General features: G+C 41.8%; 1 protein-coding gene across 2 annotated transcripts in view; it reads left to right on the forward strand.

Annotated features, from left to right (window-relative positions):
- Nucleotides 1–24,217, forward strand: part of PDGFRA (platelet derived growth factor receptor alpha) — a 35,444-nt gene extending 11,227 nt beyond the window's left edge. For both annotated transcript variants that reach the window (XM_005232100.3, XM_055796332.1), the window contains exons 4-23: nt 1,150–1,413; nt 2,151–2,281; nt 3,685–3,856; nt 3,960–4,149; nt 4,698–4,813; nt 5,295–5,421; nt 6,419–6,612; nt 7,077–7,171; nt 7,282–7,414; nt 11,381–11,485; nt 12,197–12,307; nt 12,684–12,837; nt 13,956–14,122; nt 15,269–15,384; nt 15,965–16,087; nt 16,697–16,808; nt 18,567–18,666; nt 18,788–18,893; nt 19,604–19,839; nt 20,861–24,217. In XM_005232100.3, the coding sequence (XP_005232157.2) occupies nt 1,150–1,413; nt 2,151–2,281; nt 3,685–3,856; nt 3,960–4,149; nt 4,698–4,813; nt 5,295–5,421; nt 6,419–6,612; nt 7,077–7,171; nt 7,282–7,414; nt 11,381–11,485; nt 12,197–12,307; nt 12,684–12,837; nt 13,956–14,122; nt 15,269–15,384; nt 15,965–16,087; nt 16,697–16,808; nt 18,567–18,666; nt 18,788–18,893; nt 19,604–19,839; nt 20,861–21,008 (2,900 nt within the window). In that variant the 3' untranslated portion in view covers nt 21,009–24,217. The remainder of the gene's footprint in view (nt 1–1,149; nt 1,414–2,150; nt 2,282–3,684; nt 3,857–3,959; nt 4,150–4,697; nt 4,814–5,294; nt 5,422–6,418; nt 6,613–7,076; nt 7,172–7,281; nt 7,415–11,380; nt 11,486–12,196; nt 12,308–12,683; nt 12,838–13,955; nt 14,123–15,268; nt 15,385–15,964; nt 16,088–16,696; nt 16,809–18,566; nt 18,667–18,787; nt 18,894–19,603; nt 19,840–20,860) is intronic.
- The last annotated feature ends 502 nt before the right edge of the window (nt 24,218–24,719 follow it).

The following is a 24,719-nucleotide window of genomic DNA, read 5'->3' on the forward strand; positions in this document are numbered from 1 at the left end:
AGAGCCTGCCAATGCAGCAGAAAGTCTATTGTTGGAGGGATTTGGATTGCTATTTATTAAATTTTATTATAAAGCTTTGCACAGAAGCTTCAGGCTAGCAGGGATTATTTGTTTATTCCGAATGGCCAAGTGGAGATGATTTGAGGGCTATGCTTTTTACGTTGGCTGTGTTATGCAATTATGTTTTAAACTCAGACTTTGGATTGGCTGGGTAGGGAAGTTGGCATGCATTTTGTTGACTTTAAAAGAAATAAAACTACCAGGTGTTTGTTTGCTTTTTTTCTGGTTAAATACCATATTTTGAAAACCACATACTGTGACCATAATTAGCTATGTCTCATAAATGTAATGTTGGAGATAAGTACCTTGAACTATTTTTGATGAAATGTGGCTTTAACAGTGTTCAGCATAAACAACATGCAACTGATTTCTTATTTTTGACATGGAAAGTGTTTAGATGTTTTATTTTCTTTTTAACTTTCCCCCCTGCTTATGTATTGGTTAGGAGACAGCTACTACTATCAAAGGAAGAAAAAAACATCTAATTGAAGAAGAGTGATTTGTGCCAATAAAAGGGAGGATATGTAATGATTTTTTTTTGGTGGTGAATGTTACACCTAAGTACAAAATCTTGTGTCATAAAAATAGGGTGTTTTAGTCCAAATTGTTCCCTGAAATCTTTGCCGTACTTATATCTTGATAGAGTTTTCTATGGTAAAGTGAAGTCATCTCTACTTTAGTCCCCAGCAATTGCATGAATGTTTTCACATCCAAAAGTGATTTTCTTGCTTTTTGTCACTTGGCATACTTTTGCCCTCGCTGTAGGAACATGTCAGAAGCAGGTCTAAGGGGATTAATAATACTTTGCATTTTTTGTGGGGGGATCTTTTGTATTTTTTGCTCTGTGTCCTGAATTGCCACAAAGGAGCCCAAGACCTTTCCTGTTTTGTGCTTAGGTCAAATGTCTTGCTAAATGTCACATCAAATAGCAGAACTGAGATACCACACACAATTACCATGCCCTACCTGCAAGCTCTGAAAAAGTGGGGTAATAAATTTTACAATCTATAATCAGTCATTGTTATCCAATTCTTGTACGTGGACTTACTACAAACGAGACAGTGTAAAATTACCTCTTGTTTTTTACAGACCCAGACATGCCTTTTGTTCCTTCTATACCAGAAGACCAGTTCATCCTAGTAGAAGAAGGGGATCCCACTGTTATCCCTTGTCGGACAAGTGACCCAAATGCTCCAGTGACTTTAGTCAACAGTTTAGACAAGGCTGTCTATGCTTTCTATGACAGCAAACAAGGCTTCATAGGGAATTTCCCTGCGGGGTCATATACATGCAAAACAATGGTTAAAGGCGTGGAGTTCAAGTCTGATGAGTTCCTCATCTATATTTTAAGAGGTACTTATTTTTGTTCATAAAAAAAAAAAAAAAGAAAAAAGAAGTAATAATGTTCAACCCAGTTCTTTCCTCACACTGTAAAAGCCCTGTTAGCACCAGCATCACTGGGATATATCAGATATTTCCCCGATGATGAGCTCCTTGCTCCTCTGGCGGTATTGCCAGTTACTTAGTTGCTACTTTATTTAGCAGTTGCATACAATTTTGATGAGAATGAAATGTTCTTAACTTTATCTCCTCTCCCAAATGTTTGCAAGAAAAGTCTTCCATAATCCATGTATTTTCATCCTGTTTGCTGAAACATATCTTAAAAGACATGGTGTTTCCCAGTAGCTTCAAACTGTAGGATTTTGGATATTCTGAAAAACAGCATGATTCAAATATTTTAAACCCCAGGTTTTTATTGATCAGCAAGGGATTCTCAAAGACAGTCACTAATTAGCAAAGTGGGAAATGCTTTTATACTGAGTGCCTTTTCACAGGGGCATTTGAGATAGGAACTTCTAATTGAAATATTATGCATGGATCATTTCTTTGTAGGATTGAACTCAATGCCTGTACAATTCATGCTTTAAATGCAAATTGTTTATATCAGTATAAGTCAGCAGCATATTCACTGGATTTTCCAGGTAATTTCTCAGTAGAGGAAGTGAAATGGAAATGTCCCCCTGAAATTGCACTATGTGAAAACTGCATATTTAAAAAAACCTAAATCCGCTCTCTCTCTCTTCTCTCAGCTACTTCACAGCTGCCGGTTGAAATTGAAGCTCTTAAAACTGTCTACAAAACAGGCGAGACCATCGTAGTAACTTGTGTGGTCTTTGACAATGAGGTGGTAAATTTACAGTGGAATTATCCTGGGAAAGTGGTAAATCTCTTTTTCTTTTTTTAAGGTGTTTTGTTTTGTTTGAATGTTTGTAGTTACTTATTGGGGAAGAAGGTGGGGTTGTAAATTTTTCTTCTTTCCTCTGAATAAGGACAGCTGAGGAGAGAAAACAAAGTAATTTCTTTCATTTTTAGATTACCACAAAAAGGAGTCAGTCTCAAAAATTAGAGTTTGCTGTTAGTAAGTATGCAAACATGAGAGGAAGGTGAGGTATGGCTGGGAGTCCATCCTCCGAGGGAGAAATGCTGGCTTTCAGGTCTTGTGCTGGTTCAAAAAATGAAATGCTGTGGAAACAGAAAGATCTGGGAATGTATTGGACATCTGCATAAAGCTCTGCTGCTGAAGGTCTGACCCTCTAAAATGGCTCTCTTAAACCCTGGGTGCTTGGACATAATAAGGGACAACGCAAAATCAAGTCCATAGTCTTAATTGTTCCTCATTGTGCAGGTGTAAATGAAAATGACTCTTACAGTCAGTTTAATTACTCACTAATGAGAACTGTCTGGTAAGAAAACCTTGAAACTTTTGTAGAACCTTGAAAATTTTCAAACTGATGTAACATTCTTCTGCAGTGGAAATTTTTATTTAGCGAAACTTGGTTAGAGCCAGTCCTGGTCAATGGAGTATTTCAGAGAGTCCCGTACAAAAAGGCTGGTAACTGAAGGAATGGAGTCGTTGTAGCATACCTGGTTGTGACCCCAAATCCCACTCGTTACTTAAGTAAGTGAAAAGCCCAAAAGGAAAAATAATTCGAGAAGGTTTTGTTCTATTTTTCCTGTTACACATCATAATCTCTTCTGTATGCCGCCCTTCAAAAATAGCCCCTGCATATTTTTAGTTTCAGCTTCTTGTGATAACATGGTCTACTATTCTCACAATCTTTTTACTCACAGGAGTATTCTCCTTGCCAATAATTTTTTTTTTTTTAAGAAGCAGAACGTAGCATCTACCAGGCAGGACATAGCATCTAGCAACTGGTTACTTATTTTTTGGTGGAGGGGATAAAAATTCACCCTACTTCATGGTAAATGAGCAAAGAAAACTCAGGTGGCTTTTACGTCTGAGGAGAAGGTAGTGCATGAGCAGTAAAATGCTTTTTCAGGCTGCTCACCCAAACTTTGAATGGTATTTGTTTTGAGTGAACAAAATATACTCTCAACCTCCTCACCCTTTTGTGCCTGACCCCAGAAGGGTGTATTTTCACAGGGACACCTTTTGTGCCTGTGGCTGAAAAATGCCTCCCTGACTGAGTAAACAAGTCTTCTGCTGCCATACAGGATTTAGATGGTCGCTTTCACTCCAGTGGCATCGTAGATCCTCAATGGTGTGCTTTCAGCTCAGCTTGCTTACTTAAGTAAGGTTTTTTTTCCTTCTCCAAACTGCAGAAAGAAAAAGGTCTGATAAAGCTTGATGATATCAAAGTCCCATCGCAGAAGCTGGTTTACACCTTGACCATTCCTGAGGCATCAGTGAAAGACACAGGGGATTATGAATGTACTGCTCGGCATGCAACCAAGGAGGTTAAGGAAAATAAGAAAGTAGTCATTACAGTTCATGGTATAGTCTGTTTTTAGTGTCCAAAAATTATTAACACATTGGAAAACACTGTTCTTGAAAAATGCTGCACAGCATGGTTTACGCAAGGTTTTTTCATTTACAGACAAAGGCTTCATTCACCTGGAGCCCCAGTTTAGCCCTCTGGAGGCTGTCAATCTACATGAAGTCAAAAACTTTGTCGTCGATGTGCAGGCATACCCAGCACCAAAAATGTACTGGTTGAAGGATAATGTGACTCTGATCGAAAATCTTACTGAGATTGTTACTAGTTCCAACAGAGTGCAGGAAACAAGGTAAAAATATTCTTCTGACCCTTACTTTGCCGTGCTGACTTGAGTTTCTTTTCCAGAAACCTGGGCACTGCTCCTGCTCTCTCTTTCCACCTCAATTTGTTACTTCTTCCTCAGTGGCGTTTAAAAATAATTTTTTCTACTCTAAAGGGCAATGCCTAGTCTGCCTCTTCTTATTCCCTTCGTAACATTAACCTCTCCAAACCATAGAAATCCTGTTTTCTGTGCAGTAAGCCTCTTGAGTCCGACATGACAAGTCTTGAGGCCAACATGACTCCACAACAATAATCTCTAGCTATTTCCAGTAATATTTCCAGTAATATCAGGGGCTTTGTCAGATCCCTGCAGAATATAACTACGCCCACTTGTTTCTCACTTGTGTGTTGGTAGTTATTTACCGCTCAAGTAATGACTGTCATTAAAGTCATGCTAGAAATGCTAAATGTCACTACATTATAATCTTTACATACCCAGATTACATGTTGCACCAAAATGATTTTTTTTTTTTATGCCCGCTTCAAAAATACAAACAAAACTTCTTATTTCTGCAGGTTTCAAAGTATATTAAAATTGATCCGGGCCAAGGAAGAAGACAGCGGATACTATACTTTGGTTGCTGAAAATGAAGATGAGGTTAAAAGATACACCTTCTCCTTGCTGATACAAGGTAAGGAGCCCAGAGCCTTGACCACCAGAACTGATGGCACACAGCAAAGACTTGATCCACTTACACATTGGATTGCCTGGTGTATTAGGGTAAGACAGGCATGAGCTGGAGCGTCCAGAGGAGTGTGTGCATGTCGAGTCCTTGGAGCTCTCCTACCCCGATCCTGGCTTTCACTTCTGAGCTGGCCTTGAGCCAAAAAGAAACTTTATCCTCCCGCCTAAGTTATTCCAGCTGACAGAGGGGATGATAGCTCATTTAGTATGACATGAGGACGTGGCATAACCGCAGCACTTCCTTTTCATGGCTTTAGCCTAGGATCTGCTCTGTCCTGCAGGAGATGAGGACCTCCTGGATGAGCCTGGGTCTCTAGGAGTTGCTAAGCTGCCAGCCAAACAACACCTCTCCTGCTTTATTTGAAATTTCAGGCTGTTTTTTTGTAGATCCCAATGAATATGCTGACAAACTCTTGACTCCTTTTCAGTTCCAGCACTGATCTTAGACCTTGTGGACGATCACCATGGCTCTGCGGGTGGGCAGACGGTGAGGTGCTTGGCAGAGGGGACCCCGCTTCCTGATGTGGAATGGCTGGTTTGCAAGGACATTAAAAAGTAAGAGGAGTGGGTACTTTCTTATTTAAGATATGACTTGTTGTGTCCTTGATCAGCTTAGTGTTATTAGTTACCATACCATGTTTTCCTCATCAAGAGCCAGTGAGGTCTAGATAATTTTTTTTCTTTTTGGAGGCATGTCGCTTCTGTTTCAAGAGAGGTTATCAGTGCCCTTCCTATTGCATCCTGTAGGAGAAGACACAGTGCATCAGTTCAGGAGGTTTCTCTCATAAAAGCTTTGTGTTCAATAAGCAAACTCAGCAGATTTCATAGTCCCGGTTTGAGTAAAGATCTCGGGAAGTAGCTGTTCCTCCTTTCAGGGAGTTCTTATCATTTCAGATAGTTCAATCTGCCTCATTTATGCTCTTGCGTGCTTCTAAATTTTCACTTGTAATTATTTTCTGCCTAATTATAGTTTTTACCTTCGAAGTATTTTAGACATGTGGAGTAATTACTCCCATTTTTGCTAGCTCTAGACTGGCTCTTTCTGTGGCTACTGGGAGGCTGGTTTTTCCCTGGGAGGTTATCTACCAAGGAGAGGGAGACTACACATGGAAGAGGGCTAGGAGCCCTGGGCACCTCCCAGCTGTGTTCTGCTTTCATTGTGCTAAAACCTCTTACTACTTGGTGGGATGATCGTCCTCCTAGTCCTGCCCCGGGGAGCCTTGTACAGCACTAAGGGTTCAGGGAGAAACAGAGATCCATCCAGTACTATAACTCTATGGGATACATAGTGACACCAAGGTCTATCTATACCAGACCTGCTGGGCTGCGTTGTCAGGCCCTCAAAGCAGCAGCAGCAATGAGGATCAGAAGGCAAATTATTCTGAGGGGAGAAAGATGCAGGCTTTCCACAGAGGCGGTCTTAAGCATTTCTGGTCTTTAAAAGGATCATTGTCAGAAGAAAGTTATAGGGAAAGGTGATTCTTGTTCTCTTCACTCTTCGTTATCCATACCTATGCCCAATGCCCATCTCCCCTGTTATTCTTCTCTGCAGGTGCAGCAATGACACCTCATGGGCTCTTTTGACTAACAATATCTCTGACGTACACATGGAAGTCCACCTGGATGAGAAAAACATGGTGGAAAGCCAGGTGACCTTCCAGAAGGTAGAGGAAACCCTGGCTGTGCGGTGTGTGGCAAGGAATGACCTTGGTGCTGTTACTCGGGAACTGAAGCTTGTGGCTCCCAGTGAGTTCACTTTGTCCTTCTGTGAAGTTACCACAGCCAGTTTGACCCCTCTATAACACACTCCAGTCCAGTCTTAATAGTTTAAAAATAGGAATTGTTGCAGATAAAAATAAATGGAAATACATTCTTTCCCACCCTGGGACATGTGAGGATGAGGCATTCTACAGGTCTTCATGGTGCATCTGGGTTTTCGCTTATTAAACGGTTCCATGATTCATTTTATAATTTTGTGATATCACTGGCTAGGAGATGTTCTTCTAGACAATCTGTGCATTTTGTTTTGAAACAGGAAGGCAGAGCAGCCTGGGGCTTGGAAAGACTTTACAGTCACCAGCCTCAGCAACTGCCCCTGCCACATCTGCAGGACATGGGGACTGTGGTGGTACGGGAGGTCGGAGTCTTCTGTGTGTGTCATGTTCCTTGTGGCTCAGGAGGAAAACAGAGTCTGTCTTTTTACCCCACAGCCTTGCGATCAGAACTAACGGTGGCTGCTGCAGTCCTAGTGCTGTTAGTGATTGTGATAATTTCATTGATTGTCCTGGTCATCATATGGAAACAGGTAATGTAGAAAAGTATTTTGGTTTGGAGGCTGAGCCCTGCTGGGTTTTGAACTGCTCTGAAGTCCGGCACAGGTCTAATGGTTGGTTTTGCATTTAATATGCTTTGCAGAAGCCAAGGTATGAGATAAGATGGAGAGTCATTGAGTCCATTAGCCCTGATGGCCACGAATACATTTATGTGGACCCAATGCAGCTGCCTTATGACTCCAGATGGGAGTTTCCTCGAGATGGGTTAGTGCTTGGTAAGTTTCCTCTAAGGAACTAATCTCATCCTTCTCCGGGGAGAAAGACGATTAAGGGTAACTCTGAGGTCCCTGCTACCAGGAGTTGCGATCTAAGTTATGGCTATGAAGTGTAGAGCCTCTCTGTACCTGTCTGTTCTCTTTCTGCATCCTCTCCTTCCCCTACGTTGGTGTCAGCCTTAAGCTTCTTGTGTTAGTCTCCTGCGCCTCCATTCCAGCTCTCCTCCACATGCCCTGCATGCAGTGCTCACGTCCACATGGCTTAGGGGGCCTCTCGCAGCATTAAATGACCTCTTCAACACTCACTCCTGCTAAGCCACCCACAAGAAATGCATCAGCGTTTTTTATTTGCAAGACATTTATATACTTCTGTGCAGAGGCCAAGGGAAATCTGCAAGTAGTTATGTAGTTTTATTAAAAATATTTTTTAAGTTATTAATCCACATCGTGCACATATCAGTGCTGAGTAACTGCATAACTTATTTTTGAGGCTACTGCCTTCCTCCTTCTCCTTCTGCTTTCTCGCTTTGTTATTCCTGCATTGGAGTTCATACAGAATCCAACTGTAATTAGTTCTTCAAGGCTGGCCCAATCTGTCATTTATAACAATTTGGCAATTCTAATGCTCTATCCAGGTAGTGCTTTAAATATACAAGGCTTTCCTCTCTTGGAGGTATCTGTGCGCCAAGTTGTATCACAAAATACAGGATAAGAAGATGAAATATGGTTTTTGTTTGATATATTTTAAGACACATACTCCCCTAGTGTAGTTCCCCTTCCCCATCGCAGAGAAAGAATTGATGTTCATTCTTGAAAGAAGCAGCACAAATTTTTCTGTTCAGGAATGATACCCTGTAATTAAATTCCCGTTGCTAATTGAAAGCTAGAGAAGGGTGGATATTAATGGAATTATTTTATTACAACCCAGACTTTAATTATATGCCTAAATAGGATTTGTCAGATCTGAGTTAACAGACCACCACTGTGACTTTGTCTCCATCTGACTCATGAGCATCAGCCTACTTCAATGCCTTCCTGTTTACAGGCATATTCGGGCTAGTGCTTTAAAAACTAACGCTACATGTCCTTTTAGCAATCTGGATTGCACAAGCATTCTTCTTGACATGGTTAACATCTACCCACTGGCAGTTTTGCCATATGAAACGCTTGCTGGTGGGGACCTCTTTTGTTCCTGGGGCTGATAATTCTGGTTTGTGCAGATTTTCTCATATCAAAGTGGGAGATGACAGCAAGGCAATTACACCTTCAGCTCAGGGAGGCTCTGAAGCAGGGTACTAACCCATTTTGGCTCAGCCAGATGAGCATTTCCCATCCTAGCTGTGTAAGCCAGCTGGCATTTATTTGTTTTTCTAGCTAGTAGGGCCTGGAGTGCAGTGCTGCGTTAAATGCCAACTCTGAACATTGGCTGGCTGGAGCTTCAGTTGATAAATTTGGATTACACTGCAAGTTTTCCTTTGCTATCACCCCTCCACAATGTACGTAGTGCGCTGCTGTTTAAAGCTCTTAGCAGCCAGCGCCAGCCTGGGAGATGCGTAACAGAACGAGGAATGCGGTAGTGCAGAGAGCTGTTTGGATGCCACTGCCTTCTCCTGGTTCTGCTGGGAAGTGGCGAGGTCCCGGCAGGACCTGGACCCCCTCCTTCAGCCGAGGGGGCAGAGGGCAGGGCCTTTTGAGGAGTGGGGTCTGAGTGCTGCTGTTTCTTGGGATGCTGGGGTGGCTGTAGAAAGGTTACACAGCATTTAGGGATGTGGCACCTAATTTCTCAAGAGTCTAGAAGCCGGATGTAGGTTACAAAGCTTGTCACTTGACTGGCTTTTGATGTAGGCAAAGACAATTCTGGTTTAATTTGGGGTGGGCTGATCATCCCAGTTCAATTTTAGCCAAAGAAATTCTCACACAGTTGAGAAGGTTGTGTCTGGAAAAAAATCACAGACTTCACCTTTGTATTTGTGGCCCCCCAAGCAGAAAAAAAGCACCTCTCCGACAGGCGCTGCAGACCAGCTCTACGGATGGGTGCAGAGGCTGAAACAGCCCCCCCAGGTGCTGTACCTGTGCTGGCCTGAGGAGCCCAGAGCTCTTGCTGTGTCTGCACAGTCCCTCTGTGGCAGAGAAGCAGCGCTGCTCCTCTGGCAAGCAGATCACAGCGGTGTCTTTATACTGAGAAAAATAAACACCTGCTATAATTTTGGTCTCCACTGAAGGCCTCGATGTCAAGAATGTGATGGCGTTACAGATGCCTTCAGCCCTTGAGCAGTCAGCTCCCACCTGGTTCCACATTGCAGGTGCAAAACACATGGGGCTTGGGCTATGTCTGCGGAGAGGGGTGAGAAGGGGAAATAGCAGTGATCGCTCCCCACCACTGCGGAAGCGCTCTCACCATCTCCACGTGCACCCTGGCTCAGCAGAGGTGATGGAGAGGGAGATGTGCACCTTGTGCTCAGCTGACAATATGGTTTGGGGAGGAACTGGCTTATGAAGACAAGAAGATCAAGGAGCATCAGCAAATGCCATTGCATTCTGAAGGGCTGCATCCTGCCATATGGTTCCCAGACTTTTGGTCTGAAAAGTTTCAGGGGCCAAATTTCAGACTCAGGTTGTTTGAATTAGTCTGAAATTTAGTGGGAAGCTTTCTCACATCCTGATTAGGAAGAATAACCATCAGAGCACAAGAATCTTGAAAAGAAATCACATAGTTTTTGTATGCATGACAAACTACACTGTCATAGTCTTGAAGAGGTTCTTCAGTGGTAACTCAGCTAAGCGTTCTTTAACCATTTCTTGTGCTTATTAATGATGTAGGTATCATTTGGCTGGAAATTTTCTTTTGAAAGCATGTATACAATAAAAGTGAGGGCTGCAGCTAGAGGATAACATATGGTGTTGCATGCCAGATAACACCTTCAGAAGCGTAAAAGGCGGCGGGTTCAAACTGTAAATGAACGTCAAAAGACAAAATGCCATATATCTCCATAGTAAAAGTCACTACTTCTTTCTGTGCTGCAAGTTAAAAAGTAACATAAAATAAAATAGAGAGCTTGTCAGGAATATGAAAATATCCTGGCATCTGGAGCTCATATATGGGTTTGTTCACTAAGTGTTGCCTTGATGAACTTGCTCTTCAATATGGAAACTATGAAATATAGTATTTTGGATTATGTTTGTGCAGTTCATATTTCTCTAAAATCTCACTCAATCTGTGCACAATTCTTCTGCACACTGTATCCATATCAGGAGACAGGTTATGATGATCCAAAATTTTTGTCTAAATTGATTTGTGGGAAGAGTAAAGTGTGTATAAACATTAGCTGTTTCATTACAGCACTTGGAAATTTGCAATAAAATTTATTCCAGCATATGAAACACACTTGTACATTAAACTTCAGAGAAGTTTCCCCTCATATGTGATCAACATGTATTTCAGCTTCTTGCAGAGCACTGATGGTCCTGCCTGCCTATTTCTAAATGTGCTGTTGATATACTTCGGTCTATCATGCTGCTAGATGTATCCAGGATTGATATTACAGCCCAAAACTGCAGCTAAGGAGTTCAGTTCAGACTTTTAAGTAAAAGACACAACTGCACTGTAATCAGGTGCTGACTGAGGTAGAGAAGTCAACTCAAACATCGGAGAATAAATGATTAGAAAGGATTAACTGAGGGCAGCAGGGCACAGTAGGAGACGAATTTGAATGAGTTGACCTCCCATGTGCAGATGTGCTCCTGTTGTTTGCTTGTTTGTTTTTATTTAAGGATTGTACTTAATAATGGCATTTTATATTTGCCTTTTCTGTTTAACAACAACAGTAATAACAATAATACCAGTGGTCTGGCTAAGTGAGTGTGCTCTTTCCACACAAGGATCACAACTCATAGAGGAATGGCAGCAGGGAATGAGGCGAATTGTTGTTACTTTCAGAACTAAGTAATGCTTTCCTTTGTGTTCAGGTCGAATCCTTGGTTCCGGTGCCTTTGGAAAAGTAGTTGAAGGGACTGCATATGGATTGAGTCGCTCTCAACCAGTGATGAAAGTAGCTGTGAAAATGCTGAAACGTAAGTTGTTGTGGTTCCATTTCCCAGGCTGGGGAGGGCACGTTTCCACAGGGTTACTCAGGCATTGCTTGTGTATAAATAGATTCTCCACATCTGAAGTTGCAAGTGAACTGTGGAATGACTGAAATTTAAAATTATACTTTAGATTGCTTCATGGCTTTTCAAGACGGAGAGTATCCAGGCTTCTGAAAGTCTCCAGGGTTTGGTTTTACCTGTAGGGACTGTAGCAGCCACAATAACTCTGCAAGTTCAGAAAAAGATAAAATAACCATGAATGTCTGTGAGCAAATGAAAGCTACGCAACAAAAGAGAAATAGGCAGGCTTCGTGTGAGAATCTTAAGTTCACTGAAGATTTCCAGGTTCATGAGAGCTGAGGATGTGATGCAGTGTCTCTGAAGGAGCCATGAAGAGCTTGTTTGTGTTGAAATGAGCAGCTTATAAAATGCCTCTGTGCCACCTGGGCAATACACCATACCCCTGGAGAGGGAAAACCAGACTGTGTCAGCTGTTGAGCTGCATTAAGTGAGTCCTTTATTAGTGATTTGTGACTCCTCTCCAAGTCCTAAGAAAGCCCACTGTCAAGTAAAGAGGACAGTCTTCTTCAAGAAACCATGGTAGCAATACTTTAATGAGGAAAGCAAGGAGAAATTGTTTGTTCTTGTGAAAAAGGTGATTGCTCTCACTGAGTGGTTGGTGTGTTTTTTCAACAGCTACAGCTAGATCCAGCGAAAAACAGGCACTCATGTCTGAACTGAAGATAATGACACACCTTGGCCCCCACCTGAATATTGTGAATCTGCTTGGAGCTTGTACAAAATCAGGTGAGTTTGGCTGACAAAACGGAGGTTTGCTGTGGAGCCATCATTCACTGTTTAACAAGCACACAAATTTCAATTAAAGGATTTAACAATAAATATAAACAAATAAAAGGTTTCACAAACCTACTTGATATTTGGTGGTTGTTGCAGTCGTAACTTAGTAAATAAAAATGTATTAACTCACAAATTCTTTGTTTCGTATTCTAATTTCTACTATTTTTTGAGTCTTCTTTCTTTCTTTCTTTCTCTCTTTCTTTCTTTCTTTCTTTCTTTCTCTCTTTCTTTCTTTCTCTCTTTCTTTCTTTCTTTCTCTCTTTCTTTCTTTCTTTCTTTCTTAAGACCTCACTTATCAATGTATTATTTTGCTTTATTTTATCAGGTCCTATTTACATCATTACTGAATACTGCTTTTATGGTGATTTGGTGAACTATCTGCATAAGAACAGGGACAATTTCCTGAACCGACACCCAGAGAAGCCAAAGAAAGATTTGGATATCTTTGGAATGAACCCAGCTGATGAAAGCACAAGAAGGTGGGAAAAAACAGGAAAAAAAAAAGTATGATCTGCAACTCAAGCAGATGTCATTATTAACCCTTACTCCATTCCTCTCATTAATTGGTTTAGAGCCCTCCCTAGTTCTTATCATTAGGCTTTTATTTGTCAGGTTTCATAGGTCTGGGAAGGTTTCAGCACTTTTTGTTCAGTCTCCTTGACGTGTGTCCTAGATCCATGTTTTCCCTGTGTAGAGATGCTTGAAGTTCCAGGGCCACTGTGGGTTTTCCACAGACATCCTGAAGTCTCAAAGAACATTTTTATTAATAAAGCATGACCCAGTGTTCCTCTTTTCTGTAAAACCATCCTTTTGCATTTTAAAAGTACTTTTAAAGTTTTAAAAGTAAAGCACAACTACGTGGTTTCCTTGTTTCCCTGCTTAGGGCATTTCAGCTGCCTAAACCTCCTTCCCCGCAAACAATGTGGCAGTGTTTGTTCTCCAGGCTCAATACTCTCCTTTATCTACTGGTGGCTTAGCCCATCTCAACAGTTTCCTTATGGTTAATGTTCCCATAGCTTTTTCCAGATGATGGTGGAGGAAGCTTGTCATCATACATTCAGCAATAAAGCAATGTCATAAAATCAGTCAGGATTCAGAAGGTGAACAGAGATTCCTTAAAAAAAATCACTCAGGCAAATAGAACAACTGACTCAGTAGCTGAGTGCAGCCAGGACTGTTCATCTGAGCATGGACTTGTTCATCAGGACTGGATTTGATGCAAACTGTTTGGGTGAATTAATTACATCTATCTTTTGGAATACCTTGAACTAATAGCCCTAGGTAGTAATACTTGGATTCAGTGTGGTTTTGGGGTTAGACAATATATGTTTACATACCTGTCTATTGACAAAAGGATAAATTTGAAGCACTTGTGTTTGACTACTGTGATACATGGTAACATGTACTAATACGTGATAATACATGGTTATGTTACAATATATGATCTTTACGTATTCTCTACCAAGAAGCCAGCTCTTGTATTTCACAGCAATGCAGCTGTACACTGTAAAAGAACTGTTAGATCTACAGGGTGCTGTGGCAGGGAAGTCACTTGGGCAATACCAGCTGATACACCCCTATTTTTTTCCAATTTCAGTTATGTGATATTATCATTTGAAAACACTGGAGAATACATGGACATGAAACAAGCTGATACCACTCAGTATGTGCCAATGCTGGAAAGGAAGGAGGGATCCAAATACTCTGATATTCAGAGATCTGTGTATGATCGGCCTGCTTCATATAAGAAGAAGTCTATGTCAGGTAACACAGAATTGTCCCTTCTGCATACATCATTAATACAAGTAATTATTGCATAAATACATCTCTTATTTTTGCCCTCTGCATGGACTAAACTACTCAGCTGTGTTGTGCAAGTGTGTGAGTACAAGCTATAAGCTAAAAGCTTATGCTTGTGTTCTTCATGATGCTCTTGGGGTAGGAGTATCTGCTCCTGGAGCAGAAGGGGACCAGCGGGGTCCGGCTGTGCCTTTGCTCCCATGCTGAAGCGCTGAGGCTGTGCTCTGCCACGGGGCTGTAGGCACTCTTGGGGGGCAGAGACTTTGTCAGTCTTGTAGTTTGCAAGATTTTGAGCAATAGCAATGAACAATAATAGTAGCCATTTGTATTGCTGTGTTTCCACTGACATTTCACATTAACTGACACCAAATGCAGAACACTCCCAAATACTTTCCCAGGTTATGTAATGAAGATAATGAATGCATCCCATTCCCCAGCCCCGTTTTCAGAAACCAAATATGCTTTGCTTTAAAAATAAGCATCATCACTTTTGCCTGAAGGCCTCAGAAACTGAACCATATCCAGTCCCAGATTTACATGGCAGACTAATGTACTCATACAGCGCTCTAGGACAGTCGGGGTGGATGAATCACTGAACTTTGACTGGTTTTTTGCTGACATCTTTCATAAAAAATGAGAAATCTTGCCATAGCATTTCTGACCCTTTTTGCTGGTATTGGGTTACTCCCAGTGAATGCTTGCTGGGAAACGTAACAGTGTTCAGCAAAAGCAAACGGATAAGAATGTACAAAAACCTAACAAAGGCACCACCTCTAAATAAATGTTTTTGTACCACACACTGAGTATTGTAAACATGCTGTACAAAACTTAAGTGAACCTTTTAAACGTCACCTTTTCCTGCAGTTCTGTGGGGAAAACAATACAGACAGGAGAAAACCCCAAACCTATATTTAATACTGGATGTTTTTAAGAAAGCAGTATGTGTCAGTGACTGATGCAGACATTAAAAGTGGTTAGTTATTATAAAAAAAGTGGTTTGGTCATGCTACTCTGTTAAAATTATCAGCTCAGAATCATTATGGGTAGGAGGAAATGGATGCTGCTTTCATGCTCCACAGCACAAACACATTTTTCTCTCTTCTCCAATAGAATCAGAAGTCAAAAACCTTCTTTCAGATGACAGTTCAGAGGGCCTCAGCCTGCTGGATTTGCTGAGCTTCACCTACCAGGTTGCACGGGGAATGGAATTCTTGGCTTCCAAAAATGTAAGTAAATAAAAAAGTCGGTAAAACGAAAGAAAATGTAAAAATGTCTTCATCTCTGACTGTGGTTTTCCATTTAGATTCTGAAAACGTGACACAATATCATATTCTTTTTGGGGTTGTAGACAGCTTTCTCACTTACCTGGCAAGTGAGATCACCACGGGTGGAAAAATCAAAGCAGCAGTCAGTCCTCTTCTCCTGTTGCAGCCTGTGACATTCATGGAGTCAGGGTGCCAGAGATGGTGGTGGATCTAGGCAGAGTCTGGGTGGAGGGTCCATACGGCCACAGACCAGCATGGTCAGAAGCATAGACATGTCATTAGTACATGATGGGTAGAAGGGGAAAGGGTGGCATCACTTTTGTCTCCTCCCCACTGTGGTGCATCTGCATGAGCCCTTGCTGTTTCTGAGGACTGGTGCTTCCCTGCCCCAGTTAGTAGGGTAATACAGGTGCCTGTTCAGTAGAAGATCTTGTTAAGACTGTGCCCAAAAAGTCAACAGATCTTTTCCAGGGATCTTTGCAGGGGAATAGCCCTTGTGGAATTAGCACATCCTTGAAAAACTTAATTTTTCTCCATACAGTGTGTGCACCGTGACTTGGCAGCTCGTAATGTCCTCCTGGCTCAAGGAAAAATTGTGAAGATCTGTGACTTTGGGCTGGCTAGAGACATCATGCATGATTCCAATTATGTCTCCAAGGGCAGCGTATGTACTTCTTAATCTCCTGAGTTCTACTTTAACTGAAATGAGAGGTGTCAGTTTTAAATGCTATTTAATGTTCTTGCCATTCAGTATTGGTTACACTAATTGACTATTGGGATGAAGACTCCTGAGAACAATTTTTCTTCAGTTCATTAATTACCGTAACTTTCCTAATTCTGCTTCAAAGCCAAAAAGTACTTGGCCACACGTAGTACTTCGCAGGTTTACATTTTAACTGGCAAGTTTTGTGACTAGACATATCATTAAGGAACTGTCACTATGACATGGAGTATAGTGATACACCAATCAATGACATATTGGATCTAGATCAGCAATGCCAGCTTTTGTATCATACCTTCCATCAGCCTGGTCATTTGCTAGTGATAAAATGAATACAGTTATGGTTTAATCAGTTTTGGTGGGGAGCAAATAGTAGCATTGCTTATAAACCTGGTACCTCTGTGTATTGTGCAATTAAACATAAACAGTAGCCAGGTTAACACAATTTTCTTATTAGAGAGAAGCTGACACTGGCTGTCAAACAATTGTAATGGGAAGCATTTCTTTAACGACTAATCTGTGCATTTTGGGGTTTCTTTCTTTTTGCTACAGACTTTCCTCCCAGTAAAATGGATGGCACCAGAAAGCATTTTTGACAATCTGTACACAACATTAAGTGATGTCTGGTCTTACGGAATTCTGCTGTGGGAAATATTTTCTCTTGGTATGTACTGTGAATGTTTTCTTATGTGTAGTGATTTTTTATTTTTTTTAGTTCAAACTGTTCTGCACAAAGTATTTCAAATTCTACAGTAAAAATATACATGTGAAATCAACTGTTAGTTATTCTTCTATATGGGGTTTCAGATTCCAGTGTCAGGTGTGAAATGAAATGTCCGTACTCTTCCAAAGTTCTCATTATATTTCTTTTTGCAAGATACTTTTTGTTTTTTCTAGAAAACTAAAATCACTGAGTGAAAAGCTTTTGTGGTAAAGTATTGGTGTGCCAGGCCAGGATGGATTTTCTGGCTAATACAAGAAGGAACATGCTTCCCTTTTGCACCAGGGTGCCTGGGGCTGCATGCCAGCCCAGCGGCTGGTTTGAAACAGTCTCTTCATACGTGTTTCAAAAAAGCCTGTCTTAGTCCCATTACAGAATGAAAACAAGTGTCAATCTTCTGGGATGCTGATTTCTCATTTCCAGGTTCACACGGTTAGTTTATGGCAGTGTAAAGTAGTTATGACAATGTATAGCAGTTACAGACGATGTATGGTTCCCAGCTGGGAACAGCCTGGCTCTTTCCTCAGCCTCATTAATTAGCCTCCCAGGCGGATGGCTGGCCTGCTTCAGTGAGCGTGCATTGCCCACATTTACTCTCAGTAGGATTAGTCACACCTCTATGGTACCTACTACTGCCCCACAGCAACCCCAAACCTAATGTTATTTTCTAGAATAAGTTGTCATATAGCTGCTGCTCAGAAAACAGCAGTTGCACCACTGTTTATGGTGTTGATCAGTGTAATCTCTCGGCATCATAGGATCCATTCCCCAGCATCCCTGGGAATGAATAGCTCAGGAGCTGAGGCACCTGTGCTTCACTGCACTGTGCCCTGCCTGCAAGGAAGGTTCCGAAGCCCAGTTTTATGTGACAATCCTGCTTTTGAAGGGCTGAGGTTTCTGGAGCAATATTATTGCATGCTTCCTTCATCTGAGAAAGATGATCTTTCTCAGAAAGCAAAATGTGTCCTCAGGGACATTTTTAAAGAAGGTCAACTTTGACATCTTGCTGCAATGCTGACTTCAGCTTGAATGATACTTTTTATACATCAGTGACAACTGAGCATGAGTGTGATGATGTCTGTATGCTGCAGCCCCAAATGTTTGCCCAACTGTCAGCTCAGGGGCCAAGCCCAAACTTTTCAACAACCCATGCTCCTGACATGTTAGCTGTGGTCTAAAGCTAGCTGCCCAGGTGGGAAGACTTGGGTATGGAGGGGACTGGCTCACACTAAGGCTTTGCCTTTACAGCTGGGAGGAAGCAAGTTACTTAGGCCATGCCACCCTCAGCTGTCCTGCAGGTGCCAAAGGCAATAAAACCCAGTGGAGCAAGTGACTTGCCTAAGTCACACAGAAAGCCAGTGGCAGAGCAGAGTCACGACCTCAGATCTGCCAAATGCAGGCTGATGACCTGATCCAGGTATCATCCAACCTCTGTGCCCACTCAGTGCATTCTAGAAACACTGTAAAGGTGTTCTTTTCTTAGTACCTACTTCAATCTTTCCTAGCCAACATTTCACATCAGAGCTTAATGTCATCAAGACAGTATCTCTGACGTGACACATTGGGTAGGAAAGATTAATTTTGATGGCATGTCAGATTATAGCGTTAACACTTTTTGACAGGAACAGCAAGACAGTATTTGGGAAGTTTGCATGGATAGTAAAGTACAGAGTAGTATTTTTTCTTCTCTTCTATCTGCAGGTGGCACACCATATCCTGGCATGATGGTCGATTCTACTTTCTACAATAAGATTAAGAGTGGATACCGAATGGCCAAACCTGATCATGCTACCAATGAAGTGTATGTGTGCATCCGGCTTTTCCACACCTGGCCAGTCTCCAGACAATTTTGGCTTTAGTTTCTGTTTGGTTACTCATTTTCCATTTACAGATGCTTAAATTGGTTTCCATCTTAACTGCAGGTATGAGATCATGGTGAAGTGCTGGAACAGTGAACCAGAGAAAAGACCTTCTTTTTACCATTTGAGTGAAATTGTGGAGAGCTTGTTGCCTGGAGAGTACAAAAAGGTTTGCTCTTTGAATTTTTTTCTGTGTTTTCTATATACTGTTTTAGGGGGAATTGCAAGTGTTGTTCCAGCCATGAGAGCCGTGTCCACTGAACTGGCACATCCTAACCTATGTGGATTATGTGATTCAGACAGGGTCATTGCCTGTTTGGTTTCTGCATGCAGACTAACCGAGAGAAGCAGTTCTGCAGTATTAGCTGGGCAGCAGAGCTTTCCATTTCTAATGAAATCCTACCAACACAATTTTTCTGTTGGTGAATGGGTTTTATATATTTTCATGGCATTTTCAAGGCATTGAAAGAGTTCTAGAAAAGGGACTACTTGGCCCACATGTTTATCTCTCTATCTCCCTCTTATCTCCCTCTTTGGACCCTGACACCAGCAAGTTTTCCCCTCATACTTCTGATACCTCTGGACAAGCTCTGCCTGCTCTATCATTCAGTGTTTCTTTTTCCCACCTGCCTTCACTCCCTGCCCCTCTCACATCTATTTATCTGTTTTGTGCTGCCACACTTACTCCTGCGCTGTCTAAAACATACATGTCACTTCTCCCTTCAAGTAATTTTAAGATGCTGGGCTTCTCCATCCAGTGTTGCTGGCTCATAGGGCAGAATATTTGCTGGGTTAATGAATCACAGCCATCCGTCTGCAGAAAGGCAGCCTTAGTGAGCAGCATCTAACCAACCAGGGGTTTGAAATTAACATTTTCAGAGCTATGAGAAGATTCACCTGGACTTCCTGAAAAGTGATCACCCAGCTGTCACCCGCATGAGAGGGGACTGTGACAATGCTTACATTGGTGTCACCTACAAGAACGAAGACAAGCTAAAGGACCGGGAGAGTGGATTTGATGAGCAGAGGCTGAGTGCTGACAGCGGGTACATCATCCCCCTGCCCGACATTGACCCTGTTTCTGAAGATGAGCTTGGCAAAAGGAACAGGCACAGGTAGGTCCAGTTTACAGGTCACGTAGCCCATAGTCACCGTTCGGGGTCATGTTTGGCAATGTGCATTAACACTTGTTAGCATCCTACTCTGCAAAAGGTTTCCTTAGCTCTGTTGAGAACGCTCACTGGGAAGGTCACATGAAAATATAGTGGTAGAAGTGGCCGCAGTGTTTCCAATGGGAAAAAAATAATTTTGCCTCTTTTGTGACTGCCGGGGGAAGGGGACTGCAGGTAGGGTGCTGTGTGTCACTGGGACTCCCTTGCTAGTTTGGCCAAGCCACAGTGGCTGGGCGGTGGCTCTGTGGACACATCTTGCCCCTACAGCTCGATGCCTTGGAGCTGCATATGAGATCTCAAGGGATTGATCTGTTCTGTGCAAGACCAGCTCTAAAATTTGGGAGAAGGTGGGTTTAATATCTTCTGTGGTTGTCTTTTCTTTCACAGCAGGGTATGCAGGACATTTTACCGCTCCCTTGCCAGTTTGCACGACTGATTCTACTACAGCACAACACTGTAACGCTTACTGTGAATGGCAGGCGTTTAATTCAGCACTTAATTAATAGTATATAGAAATATCAACCTAAAATCTTCTTTTTTTTGATATTTTTGTGCAATTTGAAAGAGGGAGATGAATGAAGTTTCTAAGAAGCACTATCCAGATTTGTTACCTCTTCTCTGCTGTTCCTATCTTATTGTCTGTTATTATCTTACTTTCACCTGGCCTCCCGAGATTTACCTAAGTGACCTACTGTCACAGCAGTGCCAAAGCTTAATGAGTTCCTGGCAGAAAGTGCTTGGAGGAACATATGAACAACCCCTTCCTTTGAATTTCAAGGTGGTTCGTTACTCTTGAGATACAAGATGTGTCGTGTTCCAAGAAACGGGCGGTCAGAGTCACCTAAGATTGTGCCATGGGTAAGAAAGCAGGTGGGGGGGTAGTGTTTAGTTCTGCTAGAGACTGGAGCACTTACGCAGTCACATTCACTGTGTAGTTTATCTCTGAGATGTTTGTCTCTTCCAGTTCCCAGACATCTGAAGAAAGTGCTATTGAGACTGGTTCCAGTAGCTCTACTTTCATCAAGAGAGAGGATGAGACCATTGAGGACATTGACATGATGGACGACATTGGGATTGACTCCTCAGACCTGGTGGAGGACAGCTTCCTGTAACCTCACGGACACCTTCCAGCTCTGCACACGGGGAAGCTTGCCGTGTCGTCTACAGACTTCTGCTCCACAGAGAAAACCACTTTATTGCAATGTCAAGGATGTGAAGATGAGGTGGATTTGTATAGAGAAACTCCCAGCGATGGGCAGAGGAATCAGCCTGACTATGAATGAGAGACACGTCCAAGATGGATTTTTTTTAGTGTTGCTTCTTGCAGTACTTCAGTAGCATCTCAGTGTTGTTTGCCATTTGAACTGGTAGGAGGACGAAGGAAAAGGCCACAAACAGACCAGTTTTGTGTTTCAAGGGCATTCATATGACTTTGATGATCGAATTTCCACTGCAGCAATACTTCACCATTGTAATTATGTAAATAACTGTCTACTCAAGGATCTTTTGAGGTGCACATTGAACATATGCCATGGGTTTTAGAATAGATCGCTTATGAATTTTGTGTACTTCCTCCCTCAATCTCAATGTCAGCTGCTGTTGAACTATCATGTGAACTGAAGAACATGCGAAAACCACTTTTGGACCAAAAAGGTCTAAAACCACAAGGGACTGACCGGTACTACAAAACATGTTACTTTTAACCATTAATGCAAGTAAAGGGGAATAATAATAATGATGATAATAATAATAATAAACCAGTCTATAATAGGTGTTAGAAACCTAGTAAGTCCTTATTAACTATAGAAGATAGCTGTTTTCAAGATAATACTACTACTGTTTTCAGTAACACTAAATGTATATTTTACAATTCATTGTCCTTCAGTAAAAGCACAGTCTCAAGAAACTTTTTAAGTACAAGAAAAAGATTTATGACCCAAAATATTTTATGAAACCATTCTTTTTTTGGCTTTACACAATATATTAACTGTTCTGGTTAGCTAAAACTACTTTAACATGGAGAAAAATTTAAGATTTTGGTTTATATTATGAGCGGAGTAGCTTTTCTAATCGGGTATACTAGAAACAATTATTATCCTTGATTAAATGAGGTTCTAAAAATTTAAATTTAAAAAAGAAATGAATTTAAGCCGGATTTCCAAGATGCTGGAGAATGGAGGTTTATGATAAGCCACCAGCAACATTCCATTATTAGTGTCAAAAGGAAACTTGTCCTGGGGTTAGCTGTGAAGAATTGATCTGATATTTGAACTGCTCAAGGAATAAAGACATCTCTCCCAGCCTGGAATTCAAGTTTAAATAAGCAGGAATAATTCTGCAGCAAATATTCTTGTCTTAGCTTTCAGGTTTAAACAGGAATAGAGAACTCTGACTATTATCTTTGCAGACTGTAACTACAAACAGTTATCACTTTCAAGAGCATTTTTTGGAAGAAGGTGCATGAAAATGAATCTGCTTTCAGCCTGCAATAGTTGTTTTGTGACACCACTTTTATGAACAAAGTATTACAATTACTGCTATCACTGTACGATGTGAGATATGATGCTTTAGAAGACTTACATGTGAAAAAGGTACACCACTGCAAAGGCCCCCATCCTTTCTGGTGCTCAGCTTTCAAACTTAAATTTAATTCAGTGTGATGAGCGCCTCGCAGGGCGTACTCAGCCTCTGGCATGACACAACCAATGCAAGTGCAGTGCAAACTCATCCCTGTGTTGCTGTACTTTCCTAGGAAGTGTGAAAGACAGACCAGCAGTGACCGACAACATGCTGCCATGTTAAACTACCGGTTCACTTGAGATGGCCCTAAGAAAAGCTACACAAGCCCCCTTCACTTGTTGTGGACAGTTGTGGATCAAATGAAAGCAAATGTAATACTGTCAGTGTTACAGGGAAATAATTCTGGGTCTGGGTTTCAAAATGTCACCTGGCTGAGGTCATGTACAAGCATATTGCAAACGTGAAAACAGGACCTGAAGCGAGGCACCCACATTTTCAGCCCCGGTGGAGGCCGACAATCAGAAGGAGCCGTGAGTGATGGCACATCCTCCATTTCTTGCAGTCAACAGACCAAGACTGAGTGTCATCCTGGGAGCCATGCTTTGGCCGAACACATGCCACTGAGCTCATACAGGGACAACTGTGAAACAGAGAGACTCTCGTTATAGCCACGACAGATGAGACGATGCAAAGTCTCCCTCCAGCTATGAACTATGAATTGAGGAAACACAAATTATCTATTGGATATCCCAGATATCTCAATGGCCACCTGAGACCACATGTGCCTTAATTTGCATGTGTAGTCATTACAGCTACACAGTCAAATTAGGCAAGCAATTTCACCTGCATTTTTGCACATGGCCTAGTGTTCTTCAGGGTTTGAAAATCAGCCCCAGCATGTTTTATTATACCAGTTACTGGAATCTAAGGACATCTTCATGCGGTCTCCCCTTCCACTCACCAGTTTCGTTCTGTATCTCGCAGAGCGTCTTGGGGCTAGACCCAGATGGTGGACGTGAACCAGAGCTGGCTCGCTTTCTGATGCATGGTAAGGTTGCTTCTCCATCCTGTCATGAGCATTGTGCAGATGAACTGCATCTGTGACAGGGGTCTAGTCAAACCCAGCTCACTGCAGGCTTGGAATCAGATAAGCTTGCCTGGAAACTGGAATGAGAAGCAGAGGAAGAGGGAGAAGTGTGAGAGGATGATTCGTTTAGTTTTACAATTTTATTAGCATTACAGACTTTTTCTTTTATGGCTTAATTTTTGAGAAGCCACTGGAAGAGATATTCCCAAACTTTTTGCTACAGTAATTGTATAACGACAATCAACATTAGCCTATGAAACACAGCTTGTGATTTGGAATGGCCAACCAATTCCTTACAGCGTGGTCTGCAACTTGTACAAAATGGTCCTATTACATGATGAAGGACGTGAGATATGGTGATGTTATACATCAATATGTATATAAGTATTTTTATATAGACTTCTAGAATACTGCCAAAACATTTATGACAGCTATATCACTGCCTTTGTTTATATTTTTTTTACTGTGATATATTCCACAGGCACGTTAACTGTTGCACTTTGAATGTCCAAAAGTTATATTTTAGAATAATAAAAAAGGAAGTGTTTCCAAAATGGTGGCTGTTGTGAAATGTTTGAAGAAGGGCAAACTGGCCTGAGTGATGGTAGGCACAAAATGTATTTCAAAAATGCCCCTGTTGATATTTTGTCTTTGAAAAAAATCCTGTAAATTAAGATATCTATATTTCAATAAATGATATATAATTTAAGGACATGTGAGGGGTCTATACTCACTTATTGAAAGACAGTTATGAAGAATCAGTCTTGATTAGGGTTCTTTTCCCTCAAAACGTTTTTGATTGAGTGCACTACAAAACCACCAGCCAAAAGTGACAAGCAGGTCCCTGAGCCCTTCCCGCGGGCATAGTGGGGAAGTGCCTGCTGCAGATGGCCTGGACAGTGAGCGACATCTGTGGGGAGCCATGCTGCACCCCAAAACATGGCAGGTGTGCTGCTCCAGCGAGTGTTACCCAGAGTAAAGCATGTGTCCCGACGTGGGCGCTGGGCTCCTCACATGAGATGAAACCCTTCTTATCCTCAGCACCGTATGTGCTGGGGTGAACCTGCTTCTCTGCACACACCGGGGAAAGGGGGGACGTGGGATGCAAATGGACGTTCTGTGCCATGTGTCTGTAATGTATGCTACTAGCACCAGTGTACTATAAAGGATGTTATGCAAAGGTTGCCTTTAACAAGGGACTAAAAGTGACATGTCT

This window comes from Falco peregrinus, chromosome 2 (assembly GCF_023634155.1).
Source record: "Falco peregrinus isolate bFalPer1 chromosome 2, bFalPer1.pri, whole genome shotgun sequence".
NCBI classification, from domain to species: domain Eukaryota; kingdom Metazoa; phylum Chordata; class Aves; order Falconiformes; family Falconidae; genus Falco; species Falco peregrinus.